We start from the raw sequence: 11,299 nt of genomic DNA, 5'->3' as shown, positions 1-11,299 counted from the left end.
AGCCCGTTTTTTAAATAATCTAGATCAGTGGCGTAGGCAGAATTTTTTTTTTCTTGGGAGGGGCATGCCCTTGATCCGGCGTGGGGTCCGGGAACGGGTTAGTGTGGTCGAGTGTCATTTTGTGCTCTGTATACCACGGCAGGAAAAAAAAAATTGGGGGCGGGGGGCACGGCGTGCCCCCCCCCCCACCCCTCCACCCCCACCCCCCCTGGCTACACCACTGATCTAGATGAATAAAGCGCTCTTCTAGCTGGGTAACGCTCTTTCAAGAGCTACGTGAACAGATATTTCTCTTTATAAAGAAAGCTTTCTATAAGCAAAACTGACGCACAGATCTCCATTTTCGCTTACAAAAAGTTTAGCCCCTACTTGCTTCATAGCGGCTGCTTACTCTATTGCAGAAACTAGCGCCGTTCCAATACCTCCAGCGCGATATAAGTACAATTTTGTAGCACTGGATCTCACTGGGAACACTGGTGCACGCTCGGATTTACTGGCACTTCGGTTAGCACACTGGGAAAGAGCTGGGGTCGCAGTGGTGTGGGCGTTGGATTCGCCGCTGTGATGCCGGCGCGCGCTGGAAAGCGCTGAAATTGTACTGTTTGTGCCAGTGCCGCGCGTTGCTTTCGGTATCGTGCGCGGCGAAATGCTTCATTATCGTTGAATATCGAATGTTTGATTCGATGGTATAGCGATTAGATGCTGTCCTAACAGGTCCCACGCATTTGTCAGAATTTCTACCTTCACAAAGAAAGAGGATATAGAGAGAGCGCTTGCCTGTCGTTCAAGGGGACGCTGAAGAATTTAGCCCTCTTGTTCCTCTCTGAGGTGGCACACGACACGGAACACATTTCACGGTTAAGTCGGACCATCTCCGGGACATTGCGAGAACACTCGTCGGTAAAGAACATAAACTTTGCCGAGCACAGCACGGAGGCGAACACGCTTGTCTAGAACGAACAAACGTCGCGCTAGGGACTGCACGGGCAACACCTAGGTATAGATGACACGTGGTTTGACATGGGCCACATCTGAGCATGCGCGGCTCCCAATGACACGCCTGGCCTGCATATTCTCTCCTTGCTTATCGCCGCGGCTGCAACAACTATTTCGGCCGTCAGAAGCGCTGTCGGCGTAGCGCCGCAGAGAAAAAAAAAAGAAAGAAAACGTGGGGATGCGCTCGGCTTGGCGCGCGATGCAAGCTATGATGACAACGCAAACCCAGAATAACTTTTCAGCATTGCTTGCATCGACAACCCCAAAATAAAGAAAAGAAACTCGCAGGGCCCCTTATGTGTTGGTAGAAAAGGAAGTCTATCAGACGTGGCAGGTTCGCTACCCTTCAAAGAACTGAGGAAATGAAGTGAAAAGAGGAGGTGGTGTCAGTGGCAACACAAGCGGCTGTTCTTTAGTACTAATATCGGAGCAGTCACCGACTTCCGACAATGACTATGCCGTGAGAACAATGAAAGAACACGAAGCCGGGGTACAGAGCGAACCATTTTATGGGCACAGAAGACAAACGCGGTTACATAAAATAAGGTGCCGAGCATTTTAAAAAAATAAATATCACAATTCATATAAGAGGCATATATCACGCCTACATGTTACGCCTATCGGCGCAAAGCCGCCGTTGTGAACGGCGGCACGCGATATGCGGTGGAGACGTCATCCCAGTGAGGGTCGTGTTGTGACGTAGACAGGAGCAGCCAATCATCTTGCTCCCGCGTGTACCCCACCGAGAACGGGGCTTTTCTTGGAGCCTCAGTGACTAGGCGGTGGCGACCTGAGGGTTCCAAGGACCGCTTGACCACTTCGGAAGGAACACTGGAAGCTCCAGTGGACAGCGAACTCCATGTAGAACCTGAGGTTTCGTGTCCGTCTGCCCGGTAAGCGGAGGGATAGTAGGTGCCGACCTCACTGTCGCTGCCGTCGTAGTGGTTGAGCGTTTCCGACGATGCGTCGTAAACGACGTCGTGATACCGGAGTCCATGAGCAGGTGCCAGTTCGGCCGGAGCTTCGTTCAAGGCCATGTCGAGGTCGTCTTCGCTGCCGCTGAGCGTTTGCTCGTGCAACCCGGCCCGTCCGAGTATGTGAGGAGGATCCGTCACGAACTCGTCGAATCTGGACGGTTTAGGGGCGCCTGCGCAGCAAGATAAAAAGTTTATGAAAGATATGTGCACAGTCGTACAATGATAAAAAAACTTCTGATATCGTCCCCGGGAGTTGCTTTTTGGCGGTGCCCAACGCTTAAGAAGTTGCAGTTGTCTCGGAAAATGTGCGATTTCAATAAAACAGTGGAGTATCACCAACAACTTTGTAGCGCTAAGGAAAGATAACCACTGGTCATTAAGAGTAACAGACGATTCCAAGTGAAGGCAGGCACGCGAAGGTGAGGCACAAAGTTAGGTGGGCAGATGAGATTGAGAAGTTTGTAGGTATAACGTGGCAGCAGAAAGCACAGGACCGGGTTGATTGGCGGAACACGGGAGAGGCCTTTGCCCTGCAGTGGGCGCAATCAGGCTAATGTGTAACTACATTGCAACAATCTAAGTACGAATTAAACTGAGGGCCCGCCTATAGACGGAAGAAAGTAGGCAGTTCTACCAATGAATCGAGCAGCAGTAAGCATCTCAAAAGATTAATAATTGTTGGGGTTTAACGTCACAAAACCACGATACGATTAGGAGGGGCATAGGAGTGAAGGGCTCCGGAAAGTTGGCCCACCTGGGGCTCTGTAACGTGCAACTAAATTTAAGTAAACGGGCCTCAAGCACCTTCGCCACCATCGAAAATGCGACCGGGATTCGTTCCCGCGACCTTCGGGTCAGCAGTCGAGCATCATAACCACTAGACCACTGTGGCGGATATCTCAGATTAAAACCTGTCCTTCTTGGCCAATATAAAACAGCGAAGATCTGCCGCTTGCCAGAGTTGCAGCATGCCCATGAGAAAAAAATAAACGGAAATTAAGTTTGCATTTAAAATACATTAACTGAAATCTTGGCAGGGTGGTCTGGATGAATTTTGAGCACTACTGGAAGGTGCATACATACGTATAGTTAAAGAAATTCACAAGCGTCTGTGTGCTTGCGGCATCCGAAATCGGTCAAAATGCAGCCCAGTATGGAAACCCAGAAATTTGGATGGGCAGATGATATTAAGAAGACTGCGGTGATAGCACGACCGCAGCAAGAACAGGACCGGGTTAATTGGCGAAACATTGTAGAGGCCTTTACCCTGCAGTGGGCGTAGTCAGGTTGATATCAAAGTAACGACACTTACCGTACTGGACGAGTGAAGGCCTGGCCGCTACCGCTTCCAAGAGGGCGAACAAAGTCAGCGGGTTGATAATAATGTCACGCATCATGGGCCTTATTACGGTCTTCAATCCACGCCGGTCTAAATAAACATAAACGCGAGTTTTCTCGCTTAAAGCGGTGCAGCCTCCGATCCGAACTGCGATCCCTGCAGGAATGCGTCGCGACAAGCCGTGACAGCTTTCTTGTAGTACACGGCCGCTTGAGAAAAGCGCTTATGTAGGCGTCGCTGGCGATTGGGTTCGAGACAGCTGGTCAGCGAGACGCTGATAAGGGGGTCTGCAGTACAAGTGGCCATGCCGACAGGGGGCAGGAGTGAGTCAGCATTTTCCTTTTTCCGTACCGTTTGTGAGTGGTCTCGTGTCACACCATTGACTACGTGCGTGCCCGTTTCCCGTCCTGTGACAACTGGTTGTCACGTGCACAAGCGTGGCAATCTCTCGGCTGAGCTTCGTGGAAGGTCGCTTTCCAGAGAAACGGTGTGCAACGTCGATAGATTATTTTACATCAGACACGTGGGCGGCGCCGCCTCCTTGGGCTGTTCAACGAATGTTTTCTTACTCTTGTATCTCGTGACGTGAATTAAGAAGGTCATTAAACGCCTAAATTCACTAACCCAATCGTTTTCATGCGTACGAGTCTACCGCAGCACTGTTTGTTTAGGTAAATATACAAAAGGACAAGGCTATAGACCATTATTGCGACACCGAAACATATCCGTAAAATTAACGTTCTATTTCACGTTTTACATGTATAGTGCAAATATGGGAGGGGCCAAATGAAAGAGACTGCGCGAGTTTGTCCGAAACCGTACCGCATTTGCTTGTGTAGTATCATCGCTGTTAGCTACCCCATTTATTCCCATAAGAGCCGTAGCATCTCATTCTGCACATTGTCAATTTCCGCCATCTTGCTGATATCGCTGTCTTGCCCGCTTTGATTGGCTCAGAGTGATGTCACGTCCTCTCTGATTGGTTGAAAATTAATGGCGGAATTTGACGGCGGTTCATATACTGTCATGGCGGAACCTGACAACGTCAGGAGCAACACTCATACCGTTGTTAGCATGCGTTGGCACAGGCTGACAACCAAGGTAAATGAAGGCAACTTGATGTAAGCAAAAGTTAATAGAAGTTGCGGCAAAAGCGGCTGTCCCGACAGAGGACTTAAGTGGGTCGGCATTTTCTGTTGTTCCATCTGTGTGTGGCTATGTGTCACGCCACTGACTGCACCTGCCTTCACGGTTGATAGAAACGCGAACAGCAGAAAGTATGGCTTTAGGCCCAGTCGATCTCCAGCATGCCTTGGCTGTCGCTGGGCGAATCTGTGCTTTCAGCCGGCGTCACTGTATAGCGCTAGAATCTTGCTCTGGCTTTCGCTATCGCACCGCATTCTGCCAGTCATGCCTGACACATGGAACACACACGCGCGGTGCGATAGTGCCAGCCAGAGCAAGATTCTAGCGCTATACAGTGACGCCGGCTGAAAGCACAGATTCGCCTATAGCGACAGCCAAGGCATGTCGGAGTTCGACTGGGCTTAAAGCCATGCTTTCTGCTGTTCGCGTTTCTTTCCATCACGATAGTACTTACCTGCTTCACGTCATCGACAGCAGGTTGTCACGTGCGCATGCGTGCGCATCCCGTGCTGAGCTACGTGGAAAGGTGCTATCCGGCGATATGGCGTTCACGTGTATGTAGTGTAGGCACAGGCGTGCGTGTTTATTTTCATTTTCTTTTTACATTAGCAGCGGCAATATGAAAACAAGATGTGAAGAATTTTTCTAAACCCGCCGCATTTACTCGTATGACACAATCGTTGTTGGCCAGTGCTGGGGGAGTTATCGAAAAAAAAGTAACTAAAGATGTTACTAGTTACGCTAACAAATAGGGAACGCGTTACCGCTTTACGTTGCCTACAAAAAAAAACGTAACGTATTACCAGTACCGTTGCCGAAAAAAAAAAAAAAACTAGCGAACGCTATTTCTGCCCGTACTCCATTTTCTGAAATTTTAGTCCGTGCGCCTTCGCTACAGGAACTAATAATCACAATTTTATATAAGAACTTATTTAATTTAATAAAAACTTGAAACTTCTCAACCGAACAACGACAATACCTCGAACTAGTGTTTCAGATTTTAGCAATATTATAGTGGCCTAACGTTAACTGTGCATGTGATAGCTTATAACTTTGTTGTGGCACATGATAAAGTCATTTCTCGAAGTGACATTAAAAGAAAAATAAGATTTGATCATCAATGCTCTCCGGAGACAAAACATCACTCATCTCCCAACAAAGTTACGGTAATTCTAACGGCGTACTTCTGCTAAGAAAACCTGTTAAGAGGATGTCATGATGACTTCATTGTGACGCCACAAATTATAGCGATATGTGATGCCATGATGACGTTTTACGGTGACGTCATCGCGGGATGATGATTTTTTGCATCACACGTGTTGACGCCGCCGATGCCGACGGTCAATTTTCGCGTTTGATGAGGCATCTAGGGCTCTTGCTTAAAAAAAAACTCTGGTTCTGTACTATGTAACCGTGAAAACCTTCCCGCTTTAGAACTAAGGATTAAGTATGACCCATTAAAACTTATATTTCCTATTATTCATCACCAGGTTAAAATAACTTGTTTGATTTTTTTTTAAATTAAAAGATCAGCGCTCTATGCACAGGTAAATTTTGTACATACAGCATGGGCGGAACGGGCAGCTTGATCGGCCCGTTCATTGCCGATAATTCCACAGTGACTTGGAAGCCACTGAAAAGTTATTTCGTGCCCTTTCTCAGTTAAATACTGAAACAATCATACTGAAAACAATCAACTCTTAATACCGCTCTCCAGAACTGACGCTGCACGGAAGCTCAGCGTGCTTGCTCGCCAACTCACCATGTCGCAGTGGAACGAGCCACACTTCCAGCACGCACGACTATATGGCCTAGACCCAACACTCAGCCTTCGAATTCCCCCAGGATTTCGTCGAGGTGACGCTACCCTTCTGTGCAGGTTATGGTTGGGTGTCGCATTTACCTGTGCGTACGCGTTCCGCATAGGAATGGCCGACACCGCAGCTTGTGACCACTGCGGAAGTGATGAAACAATTAAGCATATTCTGTGCGACTGTCCACAGTACTGTTCGCAGAGACAGTCACTTTGCAACGCGCTTGACAAATTGGACAACCGAACTCTTTCAGAAGAAAGAATCCTGCGCCACCGACAGGACTTTACGTCTCAGAAGAAGGCTGTGCAGGCGCTAATGCGCTTTCTGCGTTCAACCGGGCTATCAGAACGGCTGTGATAGGACATCCTGCATGTATGTGCATGTGTGCATGTTTTGTTTTGTTTTTATTTTATCTGCCTCTCTCTCTGTCCTCTTTCCGACCCCTATATCCCCACCCCTGTGCAGGGTAGCAAACCGGTCGCTCGCACCAGGTTAACCTCCCTGCCTCTTCCTTTTCATCTATTTCTCTCTCTCTCTCTTGTACATACAGCCGCTAGTCACCCGAAATGACGCATTAAAATTGAGCTTCTTTTCCGAGGGTGATTAGAGAATGGAACGAGCTACCATGTCCAGTCGTCATATCTTCCTCCATCAGTGCTTTTACTACAGCTTTAGAGTCACTTATTTTCTCTAATACAAATAGCTTGTATTCTATTTTCCTGATGCGCGCAATATCAGTGTATTTTGACTTATGTACTACCTTGCCGTTTTTCTTTTGTTGATTTCTGTTACCAAGGCCTCTATATATACAACATAACTGTACTTGCCTGTCTTCGCTGTATATGTCTATAAAGTTTATAAACATAGCCTGGTCATTTCTTGCTGGAATTGCACCAATACGTCGTATGACTTTTGTATATTGTATTTGTTTCAACTCCTGTAAAAGCCCCATTCGGATTTGACAGTATCAATAAACAAACAAACAAGCAAACAAAATAGCCAAAATGGCGCAAAATATAGCCACTAACGGCGACCCTGAAAGTGCTCCTTCTTCTTGCACTCATCTGTTGTTAGAAAAAAAAATAAATTCGCCGGCATTACGATACTGCCTAATGCGAATTCTGAAGCGCAGCTGTTAAGGTGTTTTGATATTGCGATAAGTTGAGGGAATGCGCATGCGTCAAGACGACGCTGCGCGGCTCGAGTGGGATGCTCGGTTTTCGCGTCAACGTAACGTGGTGGACCTGGCGTCGCCAACTTCCGCCGCCGTTGGCAGACACGAACGCTGCGCCGTACTATAAAGGGCCCTTGAGAGTCCGTTATAGCGTTCTAGACTCGAAGTGTCCCTTCGACCAACGCACGTCTTCTTCTTCTCCCAAGCCTCGCAGGTCAACCTACTTTCTCGTGCCCGTGCGCGAGAGGCATGCGTTGAGCTGTCACAAGAAGCGCGAGCAGGCACGAGACATTGCGGGCGCTAACACAGCGGCTCGCTGGCTATCATGGGGGAAAACTCCTTGGGCAGTCTATCTTTCACTCTCTTTCGTCCTCGTTCGCTCTGTCAGTTACACTGACGACAGCCGACGCCAGCGGCAACGCCGCTCAACGCAGGAACGGGCGCCCTAAGAGCTGCGCTCTAGTTATATCACGGCCTGCCTGTCCCAACGTGGGAGCGGCCCGCTGCGCGCGGAGTCGCGCACTTCAGGATTTACAGTAAAGTTTTGCATCCATCCATCCATCACAGACACACGCGATTACTGCTTTTAAAGGCCGGCTCCGGCGATTTTTCGAGGTCAATTGATCTCAACGAAATTCGCTAGGTGTACGTTCCTTTGCACATACGTTCCTTTCCTTTGCAATCAGTTCCAGCCTTGAAGAAGACAAGTCCACTTGTCGAAACATGGGCTCGAGCACCCAACACCTGTTTACGGATTGTTTCATCGCAAGCTTCCATCTTCCCCTTCCTGTCGTTTTTTTTTTTTTGCCCATTTCTGTCATTTATGTCAAATTACAGACTTGACTGATGCACAGATTGTTTACAAATGAACTTTGTTGATTCCCTCGAATCGCCCACCTGTCTTCCCACAATTATTGGCAATATTGTGTGTTTGACGTCATTTAAGGCAAAGCGACGGAATTGATGCAACCGAGGTGCCACTACAGCGTCTGCTCGTCTGCTGTCCATATCGTGTCTTTGGCCCGCGCTGCCTTGGTTTGGCGTGCGATTTTCAGTTCCATGTGGGCGGGCGAGCGATGGGTGGCAAGTGGTGTTGCGCTGTAGGCTGCACACGAGTCCCCGTATATTTTCTATAACAGTCACTAAACACTCGCAGCTAACGATTACCCTTGGTCACGATAGTCAAGTGTTTTATAGCAATGCCGGCTTACACGACGGAAAGTACGGTAATACCATGCCGGTTGAAGAGTGCACGTGCGCAAACTTTAGCGTATACAGAAGCACTTTCCGTAACGTATACCGGATCCACCGTTTCTATAGGGTTGCTACCGTGACTGGGTCTATCCATTTATACGGTAAGCATCGCATCGTGAAAATCGAGCATCGATTCTCACGATGCGATGAGAATCGGAGGGGGAGGGGGGGGGGGTCAACCATACTTTATGCATGTCGTGCCTGTGTTTATATGTGTGCGTGTATGTATACGCAAGCAAAATTGAAAAATTTCGCGGAGGGGGGGGGTCGAATCTCCGCCCCCCCCCTGGCTACGCCACTGGATTCTATCTTGGCTCCAAATGCGCCCGAATCGCAATTGTCATTGTCCGACAGCTCCAATGAGCTTGTGCACGTGTCACAGTCAGTCACAGACATGCCACGGCTTGTGCGGCGTGCTCATTTTTCGGCTGAGCATCTGCTAGTGATGCAGAACTATCGGTAAACTGACGATCGATAGTATCGATAGTTTTTTTGAAACTGTCGATAGTGTAAACAAACTATCGATAGTACTACTATCGATAAACTATCGATAGTCGAATCGGTAGTACCATCGCTAATATTACTAGCGATATTACTGCCACGCGTGTTTATTCCTTTGTTTTGATGTATTCGGGTTTCACCCACATACTGTTAGCAGCGTTTGACGCAGACCGCGCCTCAATGTTTGAGAAGCTTCGCGATTGTTTGACATTTTAAGATTACGCGCCTTACGCGAATATTCAAGTTTATTCGAAAGCTTACGCGAGCGCCAGCGATAACGCTGGAAGGTTTGATGACTGATGTATAAAAGACGAAGCGTCCTACCGATTATCAGATTACTCGACGGCCGGCGACTGTTCTCGCCTCTATCAGTGCGCAGCGTGTATCGCTTGCATTCTGAGTATTGATTTTCTGGGCACAAGTCCGACCAAGAAAAGTGCTTCGTATTTCCCAGTCTTGCTGCACCATTCTTCACCGTCACAACAACGTGACAAACTATCCATAGTGGTGCGAATAACGATTGTGTTGCTGGCTTGCCAAATTGCTAAAATATTCGCGATAGCCTATACTATCAGCTTCGCTTAATTTATGAGCAAATGTTTGGCGAAAGAAATTATTTGCGCAGTAAAATGGCGGCGTATATCCATCAATAAATTCATATTTAAAAGCAACCAGTTACATCTTACAATTACCAAACTTCGTTCTTGATCATTTTTTTACTTTGAAATCATAAAATGCAATAGAAAACTGAAGCCGCGCAGTTCGACCCCATGCAACGGCTTCGTTTCCGCTACAGCTGAATAGTTTGACTTTATGATCATGTGTCAGCGAAGCACTCTGGTGAAGAACACAAGCATGTCAACTTTCTTGCTCTTCAGCCTGCTCCTCCGGATGTGCACCACGCGCGCGGGAAACCAAGTTTATTCTGTAATGAGTTCGCGCTGTTGATTTTAAACTATCGATAGTACTTACTATCGATAGCGCTATGGATAGTATCTTTTACCATCGATAGTTCGATAGTGACTCAGCTATCGATAGTATCGATTGTACCATCGATAGTTCTGCATCACTAGCATCTGCTCTACGTGGATTTCGCAGCTTTCATACTCCGCGCTGGCGGGACCGGCATCTCTTGCACGATTTCGCGAAGACAGTATACTGCTCGGCTGGATGTCGTTTTTGCGCTTTGTTCCTCATTTAGAGTTACTTTCTAATTTTCTGAGTATTTCTACTATCGGGCCTGTGACAGGAGCGTGTGAGGAACATATTAGCACCATTACTTTGACACGGTCAAAAAAGACCTTTGTCTCACTGCCCAAGAGTTAATTCGCGATGACAAGCGCTTCTCTGCGTCTAACAGGCGAAGTTTGGCGTAGAGAAACACTTTTGTGTCTCCGGCTTTCGACGGAAAACTTCAGGGTTCCGACGATTATTATTAGGAAATCAGACATCAGTTGCTCTGCCGGAGTCAACATTTCAGTGACAAACGACGAACTTTTATATTACGAAGTGCTTATACTGTTTACGTTAGCAGAGATAAAGTACCCGCTCTTCGAACAAAAACCAGATGGTTCGACTTTCTTGCAGAGTTGACGGGCAGGCGCACCGCGCTGTTCTGTGGAAGCGTTCGAATCGGCATGGAATTCTCCCTCATCCTACTCCTGGGAGAATTTCCATGCCGATTCAACGAGAAAATTGCGTGTCCTTCCTTTCGTCCGTCACGTGCGTAAGACGAATCGCTATAACGACATAATTTGTATAAAATAAAATTTTAAAGCGGCGCTGGGTTTGGAAACCAGGGCGCCTCATGATCCGAAAACGGATGCCTCAACCACTGGGCTAAACACCCGCTTACTAACAGCGCAGCTGTTTATGCGGAGCATTGTTCCGTGATGGATGTATAGAAATGATCATCATCATGAAGCGACACGCGCTCTCGTCGTCCTCTTCTTCATCTTCTGCTTCGCTCCTAAAACATGTACGCCGATTTGTCCAGCGTGGGATGTAATAACTCTAATAGGTGAGAGAACGAGTACTGAGAGAGAGAGAGAGAAAGAGCGAGGGGGAGATAAAAAAAGCAAGAGATAGAAATTAAAAG

General features: G+C 47.7%; 1 protein-coding gene across 1 annotated transcript; it reads right to left on the bottom strand.

The window, feature by feature from the left end:
- Window positions 1–1,487: 1,487 nt before the first annotated feature.
- On the bottom strand, window positions 1,488–3,537 carry LOC119407229 (uncharacterized). Its single transcript, XM_037674109.2, has 2 exons — window positions 3,286–3,537; window positions 1,488–2,143 (listed from the first exon to the last, which is right to left on the bottom strand). The coding sequence occupies exons 1-2, from the start codon at window positions 3,368–3,370 to the stop codon at window positions 1,614–1,616; spliced, it is 615 nt and encodes a 204-aa protein (XP_037530037.1). The 5' UTR covers window positions 3,371–3,537; the 3' UTR covers window positions 1,488–1,613.
- Window positions 3,538–11,299: the final 7,762 nt, after the last annotated feature.

Source organism: Rhipicephalus sanguineus, chromosome 10, assembly GCF_013339695.2.
Source record: "Rhipicephalus sanguineus isolate Rsan-2018 chromosome 10, BIME_Rsan_1.4, whole genome shotgun sequence".
NCBI lineage: Eukaryota > Metazoa > Arthropoda > Arachnida > Ixodida > Ixodidae > Rhipicephalus > Rhipicephalus sanguineus.
Note: the sequence above shows the minus strand (reverse complement) of the source record. Positions and strands in the feature narration are given on the sequence as shown.

Bases quoted from the DNA above. Each gene is read 5' to 3' on its own strand.
- LOC119407229 (XM_037674109.2), bottom strand. From the start codon at position 3,370: ATGATGCGTGACATTATTATCAACCCGCTGACTTTGTTCGCCCTCTTG. The intron at 2,144-3,285 runs GTAAGTGTCGTT...CTTGCTGCGCAG, and splicing joins GCCTTCACTCGTCCAGTACG to GCGCCCCTAAACCGTCCAGA.